The 15,591-nt window shown below is 51.3% G+C and overlaps 4 protein-coding genes across 11 annotated transcripts in view; 2 read left to right on the top strand and 2 right to left on the bottom strand.

The window, feature by feature from the left end:
• Positions 1 to 15,591, top strand: part of LOC125686094 (zinc finger protein 501-like) — a 474,399-nt gene that overhangs the window by 450,635 nt on the left and 8,173 nt on the right. The window lies entirely within an intron of this gene.
• Positions 1 to 15,591, bottom strand: part of LOC125686095 (zinc finger protein 501-like) — a 239,099-nt gene that overhangs the window by 206,003 nt on the left and 17,505 nt on the right. For 2 of the 7 annotated variants that reach the window (XM_048929741.1, XM_048929738.1), the window contains exon 3: positions 4,878 to 4,988. The exons of the other annotated variants lie outside the window; for them this stretch is intronic. In XM_048929741.1, the coding sequence (XP_048785698.1) occupies positions 4,878 to 4,988 (111 nt within the window). The remainder of the gene's footprint in view (positions 1 to 4,877; positions 4,989 to 15,591) is intronic. 7 annotated transcript variants of the gene reach the window in all.
• LOC125686098 (zinc finger protein 485-like) overlaps positions 1 to 15,591 on the top strand; it is a 322,586-nt gene that overhangs the window by 194,055 nt on the left and 112,940 nt on the right. The window lies entirely within an intron of this gene.
• LOC125686093 (zinc finger protein 420-like) overlaps positions 2,554 to 15,591 on the bottom strand; it is a 62,873-nt gene continuing 49,835 nt past the window's right edge. The window contains exon 8 of the mRNA XM_048929727.1: positions 2,554 to 4,301. Within this exon, the coding sequence (XP_048785684.1) occupies positions 3,426 to 4,301 (876 nt within the window). The 3' untranslated portion in view covers positions 2,554 to 3,425. The remainder of the gene's footprint in view (positions 4,302 to 15,591) is intronic.

Consider the following 15,591-nt stretch of genomic DNA (forward strand, 5'->3'; position numbering starts at 1 on the left):
CTAATTAAGATTTGTAATAAACTGGTCGGACCAACATTTGAACCGTTGCTTCTTAATCTCATGCCGGGTATATAGATAATAAAAGAACCTCCTCTCCCTCCAATAAATTGGAGCAAGACAGATGCCCATCTGGACTCTGTGATCAGTCCATACTGTTGTATCACAAGGAACAACTAGTGAGACTGCAAAACCATCAGAGTAAGGCAATGCCAGGTGAGTGCCAGTGCAGGAGTTGAGGTGAGTGTCTGCACCCTGCAGGGAAAAGGAGGCGAGCGTAGGACTGCATGGAACAGCCTCTGGTGGAAATGGCCAACAGCACTGGCAAGGCTGAAGGGATCTGACAGAAAACCAAGGTCTTTGTCCTCTAGGATGTGGCAGCTGTGTCTGCTGCTGAGTCTCAAGAGGGTACACGTTGTCCTCGTGCCATGGGGGCCTCCTTGCCTTCCTTACAGCCCTGTAGGGAGGGCAGTAGGTGTCCTATCACTCTCCCTCACACACCGCTCTACAACCATGTCCCACTGACCATGTGAGAGCCTTGGGCCATCAGGGAGGGACAGGACCACCCTTCCCAGAGGCCGCAGCTATGGCCCTACCCTTCTGTTGCATCAGGCATATCATGGGCTTGCCTCACTCTCAAAGCACCTGCACCAGGGCCTTTGCCTGCCGGGAATCACGACCTCCAGTTATCTGCTCTAACATGGATGTGGGGAGGCTTTGTTGGTAATGGCTCCACAGGGACCAATTAATACTCCAACACTCTCCAACATTTCTGGACAGCATTTTGACTGCACCTTCATCATTTGGTTACAGCCGTCTTTTCTCAGTACCTGAAGTTCATGGACACTACACTACATCGCTGTGGGGCTCATTACAGTGCAGAAAGACCTAACAAGGCATTTCCCTCAAGTCTTCAAGACTTGAACTGTTCATGAGGGAGGTCTCAGTGTTGTAGACAAAGTTTTCCAGGAGCACTGTCCAAAAAAGGAGTTGTCATATTTAAGGGTATTTTTATTACTGCAGACACAAGAGATGTCAGTGAATGTGGCTCAACCCCTGTGACACAGATGTCAGCTCCATCAGGGAGAGGGAGGCACAGCCAGCATGGGGATAGCATTGTGGGGATGCAAGAGGGAAATGTAGTCAGTGAGAGCTGATAAGGGGATAGTGACTGCACCAGACAAAGATGGGAATTGATGTAGATGGAGGAGAAAGAAGCCTGTGGAAGAGGAGGGATGCAGGGGGCCAGTTGCTTGTGGCCAAATGTGTGGTCAGTGCTTGTTTGACTGGGTGTGTTGGAGGCATGGGAGGGAGCTGACTCCCTCCAGGACCCAGGACTTCAACCTGAGGATAAGATGCCTCAACTGATTCATCTGGATCCCATCCCTATCGAAGTGTAAAGGGCTGTCAAGCAGAGCCAGGGAGCTGCAGGGAGATGTGTGGGGGGAAGGAAAGAGCCCCTCCCCCCCCCCCCACAGCACAGGGGCCTTCTGCTTCTAGAGGTGCTGCATGGGATTGGGGGCTCACAGTTGCACTGCACGCTTGGTACCTAACAGAGGGGACTTTTCAAGGACGACCCAACATGGGACTTTCTGCCCTGTGTTAATTTTCCTGCCCTTAGGATAGGGATGACTGGCAAAATGGGAGAGGAGCTGTCTATGTTGACACATCACTGAGACTGCTGTACTGCAGCTTTGGAGATGAGTAGGATTGTGAGCAGTATCTTCGTGTTCCATCAGCCTTTCCTCACTCAGTGTACAGAAAGAGCATTAGCTTTGTTGATCCCTCTCAGGCTTTCATATCAGAAAGTCTGTTTATTGACACGCCTTAAGGCTGTGCTGCCATTCAGCAAGACATAGACAGGCAGGAGAGGTGGGCAGTAAGAAACCGGATGAGGTTCAACAAAAGCATGTGTAGAGTCTTGCATGTGAGGAAGAATAATTGCACGCACAGGTACAGGCTGGGGGATGAGCTGCTGGAGAGAGGGACCTGGGCGTCCTGGTGGATGACAGGTCAGCCATGAGCCAGTAGTGTGCCCTCGTGGCCAAAAAGGCCAACGGCATTCTGGGGTGCATTTAAAAGAGTGTGGCCAGCAGGTCGAGGGAGTGATCCTCAGTCTCAGTGATGTGTCAACATAGACAGCTCCTCTTCCATTTTGCCAGTCATCCCTACCCTAAGGGCAGGAAAATGAACACAGGGCAGAAAGTCCCATGTTGGGTCGTCCTTGAAAAGTCCCCTCTACTAGGTCCCAAGCGTGCAGTGCAAGTGTGAGCCCCCAGCCCCATGCAGCACCTCTAGCAGCAGAAGGCCCCTGTGCTGCTGGGGGGGTCCTTCCTTCCCAATAGACACCAATAGAAGGCCCGGTTTTCTCCCTCCTGGTTGGGAAATGCCTTCCCAAAAGCAAACAGTGGGCTGGAGGAGAAACCAAAACCAAATCCTGATTGCACCTTTCCCTCTCCTCATTCCACGTGCTGACATTTATTTTGAGAACAAAAAGAAGACAGTGAAGAAAGCTCCAGAACAACTCAGCTGCTTTATTGACCCCCTTCCCTTTCCTCTACAGATGATTCTCAGAAAATCTCCAAGAGCCACGTTACTGCTCTCCTGACCCTTCCCTCATATTCATCAGCGCACTCACAGATTACTGAGAGCAACACATGCACACAGACACACAGAACATCCCCACACAGACACCTCTCCTAAGTAAACGGCACCAAAAAGCTGCTGGCAGGAAGAGAGAAGAGGAAAGCAGGATTTGGGTAGCAAGGAGAGGCCATCTGAAGCTCCTGGGTGAAATCCATTCTGCAGAGGGTGCCAGTGATGCCATCTCCTTTGCAAACACCTCCTGTGTGGGGAAAAGCATCTGGGTATCCCTCATCCTTGGGCTCACCAAAATTCTTAAGGTCTCTCTGTAGGGGTTTTCCACCATGAGAAAGGAAGTGCCAGCCCAGAGAAACTTCCTGCACCAGAGACACTTGCAGGGCCTCTTTATCACAAGGACTGGACAATGTTTAATGACGACTGAGCTCGGGATGAGCTCTTCCTGCAGTGCAGGCATTTCTAGGGTCAATGCTCTGAGAGGATCCCCTGGCAAAAGCTCTTCCCATACATGGCTGTGACACATCCCACTCCGGATTTTCCTTTGCATGGCCACCCAACACAGCAACTGCAGCTGGAGGACAGCAATATGCATAATTCTCATGCAACGAAGGAGAAAGAGGATTGAGTTTGGCCGCAGAGCTCTTCCTCTACTCAAGAGATTTGTAAGGTTCATCACCACACAAAGCCACAGGTGGTCACCATGCTGTGGCTCTGACTGTAGCTCTTCTCACCTTTGGAGCTCTGCAGGCTCTGTATCTTGTGTGTCTGTGCTGGCAGGTAATGAGGCTCAAACTGCTTTTGAAGGCTCCCCATATGTTGTGATTCTTCTACAGCCTGCATGCACTGTGGATGTGCTTGTGGGTGTTGAGATTAGACCTTCTTTTAAAGCTCTTCTTGCACTCAGGACACTGAAAAGGTCTCTCTCCTGTGTGGATGCTCTGGTGGCATTTCAGTTCAGAACTGCTTTTGAAGCTCTTCCCACACTCAGGACACTGAAACGGTTTCTCTCCTGTGTGTATGCGCTTGTGCAGCTTCAATTCAGAATTGCTTTTGAAGCTCTTCCCACACTCAGAGCACTTGTAGGGTTTTTCACCTGTGTGGATGCGGTGGTGCGACTTAAACGAAGAACTGCTTCTGAAGCTCTTCTCACACTCGGGACATCTGTAAGGTCTCTCCCCTGTGTGGGTGCGCTGGTGCCTCTTTAAATTAGAACGGCTTCCGAAGCTCTTCCCACACTCGAGGCACTTATAGGGTTTTTCACCTCTGTGGAAGCGCTGGTGCAGCTTCAATTCAGAACTGCTTTTGAAGCTCTTCACACACTCGGGACACTGAAATGGTTTCTCTCCTGTGTGTATGCGCTTGTGCAGCTTCAATTCAAAACACCTCTTGAAGCCCTTCCCACACTCAAAGCACGTGTAGGGTTTTTCAACTGTGTGGATGCGATGGTGCAACTTCAATTCAGAACTGCTTCTGAAGCTCTTCTGACACTCAAGACATTTGTAAGGTCTCTCCCCGGTGTGGATGCGCTGGTGCCTCTTTAAATCAGAACTCATTGTGAAGCACTTCCCACACTCAGAGCACTTGTAGGCTTTTTCACCTGTGTGGATGCGCTGGTGCCTCTTTAAACCAGAGCTGATTGTGTAGCTCTTCCCACAGTCAGAGCACTGGTAGGGTCTCTCCCCTGTGTGGAAGCGCTGGTGCAGCTGCAATTCAGAACTGCATCTGAAGCTCTTCCCACACTCAGGACACTGAAATGGCCTCTGGCCTGTGTGTCTGTTCTTGTGAAGCTTCAATGCAGAACACCTCTTGAAGCTCTTCCCACAATCAGAGGACTTGTTTGCGGTCATTGATGAGTGTATGCACTGGTGGTTAACGATGCTGGAATCTTTTTCAAAGCTATTTCCACACTCAGTGCATGCATTCTGCTTTTTCTGCTGGCACACATTCTTGTTCCTGGGTTCTTCAGGCACTCTTTGACCTACGTTGAAGTCCAACGGGCTCCTCCCTGTCTTTCCCAGACCCTTTCCCAGTGGCTCCATGATCTGCTCACCCTGACCTTGCTCCAGGACTCCTTGGACATCCCTTCTCATTTCTTCCACACAAACACCACCCCATCGCCTTTCGGCCACACCACTTTCCTCCAGGTCCTCCAGCGTATCTGCAATCCCAGTTCCTGCTGGATGACAGGAAATCCAGAAATAGCACACAGTGCCCAAAATAAAACACAGACAGAGATGGCTCTTCCAGACCCAACCTCCTCCTTCCCTCCACCACCTCACCTGGGCTGAGGTCTCCTGGCACGGCCTCAGGGCTACACACATCTGGGATCCAGGGCTCTTCCCCTCCTTCAAGCAGGGAGATCAGCACGGGTTTGGGAGCTGGAAGTGGAGCTTCAAAGAGAAACAGGGGAGATGAGAACAATTCCCTCATTCTGGCACAATGCCTCTTCAACAGCTCCACTCTGTGTCCCCTCCCCAGGGAGAAATCTCACTTTGGGCCTGAATGACGCTGGGCCCACAGCTTCCTTTGAAACAAAGAGTCCTTTTACAACTCTGAAAACTCCGAAGGGATTTTTTCTTTAAAATGAACTTGAGAAGAGTTTGTTTATTTTCTGACAAATATCAATGACCAAGGCATCAAAATGTTTATGTCAATTGAATGCAAAATCCTACATTGTAAAGGAGTAAGCAGGGAGTCATCTGTTAGCTGGAGCTGGTGGCATGATGTAAAGCACCAGTAGAAGGGCTGGTTTTCTCCCTCCTGGCTCATGCCTGCTTGCGAGCACTGACTCTGGGGCGCTTATGAGTCTGCTGTGCATACTAATCCCTCCTGATATTCACGCTTCTCATATATATACGCTTCTCAACGTATATCTTTTGTTGCTGCTATAGTAACTACTATGTAACATCATGGCAGTTATTGTAGGTCCGGCCTGCAGAGGCTCCTTCTGTGCAGCCAAAGGTGCCCTAACGAGGAGGAAAGGCAGCAAAGCCCTCACCCAGCGAGGCCACGCACTGGTACGTCTCCAGCATCACGTCCCGGTACAGCGCTCGCTGCGCAGGGTCCAGCAGCGCCCACTCCTCCCTGCTGAAATACACGGCCACCTCTGCAAAGCTCACGGGCTCCTGCAAGCAAAGAGGCTCCTTGCTGGGAACAGCCAAGGCCCAGGGAAGCAGCTCACACAGGACACAAACTCCCGTCCCAGCCGCTTCTCTGGCCCCAGCACACACACGCTGGCTGAGGCCACCTCCCTCTCCCCTGCATTCACATCCCCTCCGCCCCTCAGCCTCTCCTGCCTGCTTCCCCCAGCCCCTACCTGAGATGGATGTGCTGAGGCCATCTGCTGCTCTCCTGCAGCTGAAATGATCATGGCTGGAAGGCAGAAGTTACACTGGAGCCTGCAGGGACAAGAGAAATGGCAGGGGAGCTGTGAGGGAACACAGCAGTCCCTGTCCCAGCCCAGCCCTCCACAGCCCATCTGCAGGGCACTGCCTGGGGAATGGCACAGCAGGCCTTGCACAGGAACACAAGCAGCAACAGCACTGGTAACGCTCTGCCTACAGATGATTACAAATCACAAAGCTGACTCCAACTGGGTGGCACAAAGAACTGACACCCGGTTCAACAGCTGAGGGTACATGGACTGTATGCCTAAAGACAATGCATAGCAAGGAGGCAGTCATCTTATCCCTAAACAGGGAGCAGCCCAAGTGCCCCTTGAGCTCTCCTGCACAGCAAGGGCTGCACAACAGGATCTCCCCACAGTCAGGGATGGCTCTCAATTTCACACCTCTACAGAGGTCCCACTCAGCTTCATGTCAAGACACCTTGCTGACACAGGTCTTCTGTAAGAGACCCAGGGCTCATTTGGAGCTTTGTGAGCTTCTCTAAGGTGATGTGCTACAGTGAAGATCTCAAGGTATTCACAAAATCATAGAATGGCCTGGGTTGAAAAGGTCCTCAATGACCATCTAGTTTCTACCCTCCTGCTATGCGCAGGGTCACCATCCACCACACCAGGCTGCCCTGAGCTACATCCAGCCTGGCCTCGAATGCATCCAGGGATAGGACATCCAAGACCTCCCTGGGCAACATCGTGCAGTGTGTCACCACTCTCTGACTGCAAAACATCTTCTGAATATCTAACCTAAATCTCCCTTGTCTCAATTTAAAACCATTCCTCCTTGTACCATTACCATAAGTGCTCGTAAAAAACCGTTCCACAACTAGTTTATGCTTTTCTTTCACGTCCTGGAAGGCCACGATGTGGTCTCCCCGGAGCCTTCCCTTCTCCTCGTCAAACAAGCCCAGTTCCTCCATTGCACCAAGAATGCCTCGGCGGCTAAATTTCCCTCCTCTCCCACCAGGGGGAGGAAACTGCAGGCTGCCGTGGGCGGGGGAATGAAAATTCCCCCCTTGGAGGCTTTGCATTCAGACAGTCAAAAGGAGGCATCGGGGAGTTGAAAGCTTCCATCAATCAATCCATGCGTGCAGAGGAGCAGAGCGAGGTCATCTCGTGTCTCCCGCGGCCCACAGGGAGAAACGCAGTCCCAGCTGGGCTGTGTTACAGAGAACCGACTGGGCAGCAGAGCGCGCTGAGCTCCTCTGCTCACTTCCTCGCTGTCCCAGCTCCAACCCCTTCCCGTGCCCCTCGGAGCCCAAGCCCGGCAGCAACACGCCTGGGAACCGCTGCTCCCGTCCCCTCGTGGTGCTGCTCGCCAGGGGAGGGAGAACTTCCTGCAGCTCGCAGACAGTCCCACACAGCGTGAGGGGATGGGTATAAAAAAGCACACAGATCAACGAGAGTAAGGGATACAAGCAACCAAACAACAACTACTACGGAAGAAAATCTAATTAGTATTAATACCGCTTGACGATAAGAAGTCTGTCCCCTGATTTAAAAAGAACCCGATTTGTTCTTGACCTCCCAAAGCTGCAGGTCATCTACTAGTCCTCAAGAAGTGCTGCAGCCCTCCCCAGTCCCTGCTTCGAAATGGGGTTCAATATGAAGAGAAAAATGCCTGCAGCTGCTCTGCACGAGCCGCGAAGGGCTCCTACCTTGGGTGCGGAGCAGGCTGCTCCCGCCTCTGGTGCGGGCAACCGGGCTCCTGGGAGTCGCGGAGAGCAGAGGATGCCGAGTGCCCTCAGCCCGGAGCTGGCCGCAGCACGGCCTCGCTGCTCCTCCTGCCACCGCCGTGCTGCCCGGATGGCTTCCAGCCAGGCTCTGGCCGCTTCGGCACAGCCTCAGGTCCAGGCAGCAATTCCCACAGCGAGCACGCCCCGAGCCGGCTGCCGGGCCTTGGGCAGTTTCACAGCTCCTTCTCATGGCACATCTGCACCCGGGGGAGGGAGCGAGGTATGTGGGCTGCGTTTTGTTACGCTAATGAAGCATCCCTTTCTGCTGGGTCTCCTTGGTTCCTTTGGTTAAGCTCTACAAGGGCCAGCTCTGCTCTTCGCTGCTGTAGATCTACAGATTTTAAGGTCACCCAAAAAGAACTGCCCTCGGGTTAACCGGGGGTTTGTGTCTGGGGAAGAGTGCTTCCTGTTCTGTTGCATTTTCTGTGGGGCAAAAGTGGGCTCCTAGTTTCATTTGGCAATGTTTAACCTCTACGCATCTTGAAGGGTGAAGAGTGAGTGTGCTCCCCTTGAGGGTGGATCCATAGCTGGAGGTTCGGTCATGGCGATCCTTGTGGGAGGACAACCCTTGGGAGCAGGGTCCCACTTGAGGTGGTAACTGGAGAATTCCAAGAACCTCACGGTTGAAATCTTGCAGGAGTGAGGCTATAATGTGCTCGGGAATGTAAGCTTTGAAATACTTTGGAGAAATCATCACAACAGAAATGTATCAGGGGCATTTGCAGTTAGCTGCCAGGAAGGGGCCTGCTAGGATCATGTGACAAGTAAATGTCCAAACTGGTTTTTCATTGTTGTCATCTTTGTGATTGTTAAGTGTTTCTGTTATAAAATGATTGCTTGTGGAATTCCACATACAATACAAGTGCTCTTGTTGCTGGGGACATTGGTTATAGCTCTTGCCCAGGGAATTTGGTATTCCCGTGCCCTGGGGAAGTAAGCAGAGTCCATTACCCAGCAAGGGAGACTTCATAAGCGGCTGCTGTGTGGTGTGAATGCTGACTATTGGATGCAAGGTGTGAGTGGTGTGAATGTGGGAATCGAGTCTAATTGGCTATTGGTTTAAAGAAAGGACAACCAAAAATCTCTTTTTAACGCTTTTATTTTTTAAAGGCTTTTTTAAGGCTTCTTTGAGGCTAGCATCAGGAATGCGCTTGTGCTTGGTGCCAGCAGCTTGTGGGCAGGCTCCTGAGTCACCAGGGGTGGAGCTGCCATTTTAGCAGCATGGTTTAAATACCTGTCCTCACCTTCACACCTGATAGCTAGCTTCCACCCATGAGTTGCATCAGGTGAGAAATCATTGTTTGTGCTCACTGAGAAAGGGGAGGTTCAGTGAGTGAGCACAGCCCACGCTTCCCATAGGGTGCTACATCTGTGTGTGGGAGGTGGTGCAGTGGTGTGAATTGTAAGCTCTGGTCCATACTTGCTCAGGAGACTGGCTTTCCTTGGCAGTCCCTAAGGCCCAAGACTGAAACATGGTCTCCACTAGACAGTGGTCTCATTCTAAGAAGACTGTGGCAACCCAGATGGAAAGCTTGCTGAGAAATGCTGTTCAGGCCTCTGGCTGCAAGGAGTGCCTGAGCCTACTTCTGCCCGGGGGAGTGGCAGGGACTTCTTCTGTATGAGGTGTGGGTTTAGGGCGTTTAGTTCAAGGAGCAGGAGCTCGAGTGATCTTCTGCTCAATACCTTCAGGGGCAGTGAGGGACTGTGAGCGGGATTGGAAAGCACAGGCGATGAATAATTGGCTCAGAGGCTGGTGTCGAGCCAGAAATTTTTGATTCTTTGATCGTGGGGCAGTTTACTCGGCCCCTGGCTTGTCGTCTGTCCATGGAACCCACCTATCTGAAAGGGGACAACGAATACTAGCGCATGAAGTAGCAGGGCTTATTGAAAGAGCTTTCAAATAGCTATGAAGGGGGAAGGGGACAAAACAGGCCTCTCAAGAGATGAGCCTAGGGGAACGATGCTTGAGCTGGGGTGTGGCAGATGACTCGTCTGAAATGTGTCTATACCCATGGGCGCAGCATGAGCAACAAGAAGGAAGAGTTGGAAGCAATTGTGAGTCAGGCTAATTATGACCTTGTTGCTATTTCTGAAACATGGTGGGACCACTCCCATGACTGGAGTGCTGTGATAGATAGCTACAAGCTCTTCAGAAGAGATGGATGAGGAAAGAAGGGTGGTGGTGTGGCCCTTGATGTTAAAGACTGTTTCGAGGTTGAAGAGCTTGGGGTTGGTAGTGATAGAGTGGAGTGTGTATGGATAAGGATCGGGGGGAAGGCCTGTAGGGGCGGCATCTTGGTGGGGGTCTGTTCTGGACCACCTAATCAGGACGAAGAGTTGGATGAGGCATTCTATGAGCAGCTCGTGGAAGTCACGGGATCACCAGCACTTGTTCTGATGGGAGACTTCAACTTCCCTGATATATGTTGGAAATATAATATAGCACAGAGGAAGCAGTCCAGGAGGTTTCTAGACTGTATGGAAGATTGCTTCCTAAGCAACTGGTAGGAGAGCCTACCAGGGGCGGTGCCCTTCTGGACTTGGTCTTCTCTAACAGAGAAGGACTGGTGGCAGAAGTGAAGGCTGGGGACTGTCTTGGGCAGAGTGACCACAGAATTGTAGAATTCTCCATTCTTGGGGATGTCAACAGAGTGACCAGCAAAACTGCCTTCTTGAACTGCCAGAGGGCGGACTTTGACCTGTTCAGGGCGCTTGTAGCACGGGTCCCTTGGGAGTCGTTTCTCATGGGTAAAGGGGCCCAGGAAGCCTGGATGCTCCTCAAGAAGGAAACCTTAAAGGTGCTGGACCAGGCTGTGCTGAGTGCCGTAAGGCGAGCCGAAGGGGAAGACGAGCGGTGTGGATGAGCCGGGAGTTACTGCTGAGACTCAGGGAGAAAAAGAGAGTCTACGTCCTCTGGAAGAAGGGACAGGCTGCTTGGGGAGATAACAAAGAAGCAGCTAAGGCTTGCAGGAAGGAATTTAGGAAGGCAAAAGCCCAACTTGAGCTCAGGTTCGCCACTGCAGTAAAAGACAATAAAAAATCTTTTTCTAAATATATTAATGGCAAAAGAAAAACCAAAGATAATTCTCATCCTATACTTGATGCAGCACGGAATGTGGCCACTGAGGACAAAGAAAGGGCTGAGGTCCTCAATGCCTTCTTTACAATTGCCTTTAACAGCCAGATCAGTCATCCTCTGGGCTTTTTATGCCCTGATCTGGAAGTCTGGGACGCAGCTCAGAATTTGCCCCCAGCAATTCCGGTGGAGATAGTCAGAGAGTTTCTCCTCCATCTGGACTGTCACAAGTCCATGGGACTGGATGGGCTGCACCCTCGGGTGCTGAGGGAGCTGGCAGGGGTGATTGTCGAGCCCCTCTCGGCCATCTATCAATGCTCCTGGTTAACTGCTGAGGGCCCAGAGGATTGGAGGCATGCTGATGTGACTCCCATCTTCAAGAAGGGCCGTGAGGAGGATCTGGGGAGCTAAAGGCCTGTGAGCCTGACCTCGGTACCAGGGAAAGTAATGGAGTAAATCATCTTGGATGAGATTACATGGCATGTGCGCAGTGTCCAGGGGATCAGGCCCAGCCAGCACGGGTTCGTGAAAGGCAGGTCATGCTTGACCAACCTCATCTCCTTCTATGACTGGGTGAGTAGTCTGGTAGATGAGGGAAGGGCTGTTGATGTAGTCAACCTAGACTTCAGCAAAGCCTTTGACACGGTCTCTCGCAGGCTTCTTGTGGGGAAACTGGCTGCCCATGGTCTGAACAGGTTTACACTTCTTTGGGTAAGGAACTGGCTGGAGGGCCGTGCAAGTGGGTAGTGGTGAATGAGTGAAATCCAGCTGGCGACCCGTTTCAAGTGGTGGTCCCCAGGGGTCGGTACTGGGGCCCATCCTGTTTAATATCTTTATTGATGACCTAGATGAGAGGATTGAGTGCACCCTCAGTAAGTTTGCAGATGACACCAAGCTGGGAGGTGGTGTGGATCTCCCTGAGGGTAGGGAGGCCCTTCAGAGGAATTTAGATAGGCTGGATCGCTGGGCTGAGGCAAATGGGATGATGTTCACCAAGGCCAAGTGTCGAGTCCTGCACTTTGGGTACAATAACCCTATGCACCATAACCCCATAACCCATATAGGCTTGGGGACAAGTGGCTGGATGACTGTGAAGAAGAGAGGGAGACCTGGGAGTGTTGGTTGATGTTCAGCTGAACCTGAGCCGACAGTGTGCCCAGGTGGCCAAGAGAGCCAACAGCATCCTGGCCTGCATTAGAAATAGTGGAATGGAAATAGCCAGCAGGAGCAGGGAGGTGATCATCCCCCTCTACTCAGCACTTGTGAGGCCGCACCTCAAGTACTGTGTTCAGTTTTGGGCTCCTCACTACAGGAAAGATGTTGAGCTGGAGCGTGTCCAGAGAAGGGCAACGAAACTGGTGAGGGGTCTGGAGCACAAGTCTTATGAGGAGCAGCTGAGGGAGCTCAAATTGTTTAGCCTGGAGAAGAGGAGGCTCAGGGGAGACCTCACTGCACTGTACAACTTCCTGAAGGGAGGCTGTGGAGGAGGGGGATGTGGCCTCTTCTCCCAGGCAACGAGCAGGACACAGGGTAATGGCTGCAAGTTGTATCAGAGGAGGTTTAGATTAGACATGAGGAAGAACTATTTCTCTCACAGAGAGGTCAGGCAGTGGAATGGCTGCCCAGGGAGGTGGTGGAGTCGCCGTCCCTGGCAGTGTTCAAGAGGTGTCTGGATGACGAGCTGCGTGATGTGGTTTAGGGCTTGTGGTTAGAATGGTGATGAGGAGAAGGTTGGACTGGATGATCTTGTAGGTCCTTTCCAACCTTGTGATTCTAAGATGATTCTATGATTCCATGTGCTTTGTTACGCTAATGAAGCGTTTCTCTCTGCTGGGTCTCTTTTCTTCCTTTGCTGGGGACATTCGCACATCCTTGTGGTCACAGGTCCCCACGTTGCTGCCCTGCCGTTCCTTTAACTCCTCTCACCCGTGAGCAGCTCCCAGCAAGAGGCAATCTCCGGCTGCCCTGCTCTCGAGGGCAGCATCTCCCTGCAGCTGGGTCACTTCCTCACTGAGCGCTGCCCATGGCACTGATGTCACGTTTCTACTCACTGAGCAAGCGAGTGCTATTGCGAACAACTTCCTATCCTGCTTTCTCAATTCGGTCTTCCCTGCAAGGCATGAGTATGGTTAAGCTCTCTGCTGTACGAGGGCCGGCTCTGCTGCTTGCTGCTGTGGATCTACAGACTTCAAGGCCACCCAGAAGGAACAGCCCTTGGGGTAACTGGGGGTTTGTGTCAGGAAAGGCTGTTTCCTGTTCTATTGCATTTTCTGTGGGGCAAAAGTGGGCTCCAAGTTTCACTTGGACACGATGATCTCTAGAGGTCCCTTCCAACCCCTACAATTCTGTGATTCTGTGATTCTGTGAATGTTTAAACTCTATGCATCTTTCTGCAGGGGATGTTCCTCTGAACTTTGCTGTGATCACAGCCACATCTCTTTCCTTTCTGCTGATAACCCAGCTGTACACATGACCAAAAATATTTCCCCCGCTCACATCAAAGCTTTCCAGAAAGCGATCATTTTGTAATAAAACGGCTGGTATCCCTATGGCAGAGAGGGTCAACACATCCTGCTCTTGAGAACAAAAAAGAAAAACAAAAGAAAACAAAAGCAAACAAGCAAGCTAACAAAGAAGCCCACCTTAGTCTAGTCTGGGAGTTGGTTCACCAGATTCTGCCAAGTGTTCTCACTTCTGTCCTACTCAAGGCTTTTCATTTTTTCCAAGAAGTTATTATAATATTCTCCACCCCAATTGCTGAGTTATTGTGATTTGCAGCTCTTATTCCTTGCTGTAGTGGCACAGCAAGGAACCAGTAAGTGAGCACGAGTGCCTGGAGCAGTGTGAGAGGGATGCATTCCTCGGCTCACCTCCCCCTTCTCCAGACCCCTGCTAGGAGGGGTGACTCAACCCCCTGCTCTGACATCCCTCCCTGAAGCCTCGGTTTCACCTTTGATTGCTCTACACCTCCTTACCCAGTACACAATTCCTAAACAATTCTACAGAAATATGTTCCACATCAATTCCCCCCTTTTCTATAATCTGGCAAGCGTCACGTCGCTAGGTGATGCCATTCTCTCCTGGGGATTTATGGAAAACACGCCCCGCTTTCCATCTTTTGGCGCAGCTTATGCTGCTTCCATTAAACATACTCAAGAAACAACGTAACAACGCATAGGAATATTCCAAGAAAGAGTAAGACTGCGCAAGCCTTGAAGAGAGAGTGGCTTTAGCCAGGCAAAGCTCGCTAACCAACCGGTTAATCTGCTCCACAGCTCTGTAAATCCAAAGTATTATCCAAAGTAAATTGGTAGATGACTTGAATTTGTTCCCACTGTTTAGTGTGCACATCTGTGTCTTTTATTGAGTTGTGTCAGTTTTGATTAATTCTAGCCCACACCCCTCCTTCTTTGGCCAAGAGGAGATCAAGAGCCATTCCATTCTGCAATACTACTTGACTAATAGACGACACCTCTGTCTGCAATCCACAGTTGAGTTCTTGATGTTCTCCAGTGTAGCTGATATACTGACAATTGCCTTTTCTGATTCACTTACTCCTGGACTAGGAATAAACCACCAAATAAAACTATGGAGCTCAGAGGGCCTGTCTATAAGGGGGTTATCCCCTGCTTCACCCTTTTCCAAGAGCTTCTCAGCATCCCTGGGGGAACAGCTGTTCCATTGCAGCACTAAGTATCCTCCTACATAATGTCCTTCCAGTTCTCTGGAAGGGTCTTACATTGAGGCCTGCCTATAGCTGTACACTGAATTTAGGTCCTTTTTCCTAATGTTCTGATTTTATTTGCACACCTATGCCTACTTCCTGCTCCACCCCATGGTGTCCAAATGGTGGAGGGAGTCCCACACTGAGGGATTTCCATTCCTCCATCTCTTGGGAAGGCTGTACATATTCCTGCAATCAGGGAGCTTTAGGCTAACCACTGTTCACAGAATCACAGAATCACAGAATTGTAGGGGTTGGAAGGGACCTCCAGAGATCATCGAGTCCAACCCCCCTGCCAAAGCAGGTTCCCTACACCAGGTAGCACAGGTAGGCATCCAGGCAGGTCTTGAACGTCTCCAGAGAAGGAGACTCCACCACCTCCCTGGGCAGCCTGTTCCAGTGCTCCATCACCCTCACTGTAAAGAAGTTCTTGCGCATGTTTGTGCGGAACTTCCTATGCTCCAGTTTCTGGCCGTTTCCCCTTGTCCTGTCTCCACTCACCACTGAAAAGAGTCCGGCCTCGCCATTCTGCCCCCCACACCTTAGATATTTATAGACCTGGATCAGGTCCCCTCTCAGTCTCCTTTTCTCAAGGCTGAACAGACCCAGTTCACTCAGGCTTTCCTCATAGCAGAGATGCTCCAGGCCCTTCACCATCTTCGTGGCCCTCCGCTGGACTCTTTCCAAGAGATCCCTGTCTTTTTTGTACTGGGGAGCCCGGAACTGGACGCAGTACTCCAGATGAGGTCTTACCAGGGCAGAGTAGAGGGGGAGGATCACCTCCTTTGACCTGCTGGCCACGCTCTTGGAAATGCACCCCAGTAAGCCATTGGCCTTTTTGGCCACAAGGGCACACTGCTGGCTCATGGCCAACCTGTCGTCCACCAGGACACCCAGGTCCCTTTCCGCAGAGCTCCCCTCCAGCAGCTCGTCCCCCAACCTGTACTGGTGCATGCAATTATTCCTCCCCAGATGCAAGACTCTACACTTGCTTCTGTTAAACCTCATCCGGTTTCTTTCTGCCCAGCTCTCCAGCCTATCCAGGTCTTGCTGAATG

This window comes from Lagopus muta, chromosome 31, assembly GCF_023343835.1.
Source record: "Lagopus muta isolate bLagMut1 chromosome 31, bLagMut1 primary, whole genome shotgun sequence".
In the NCBI taxonomy this organism is placed as follows: Eukaryota; Metazoa; Chordata; class Aves; order Galliformes; family Phasianidae; genus Lagopus; species Lagopus muta.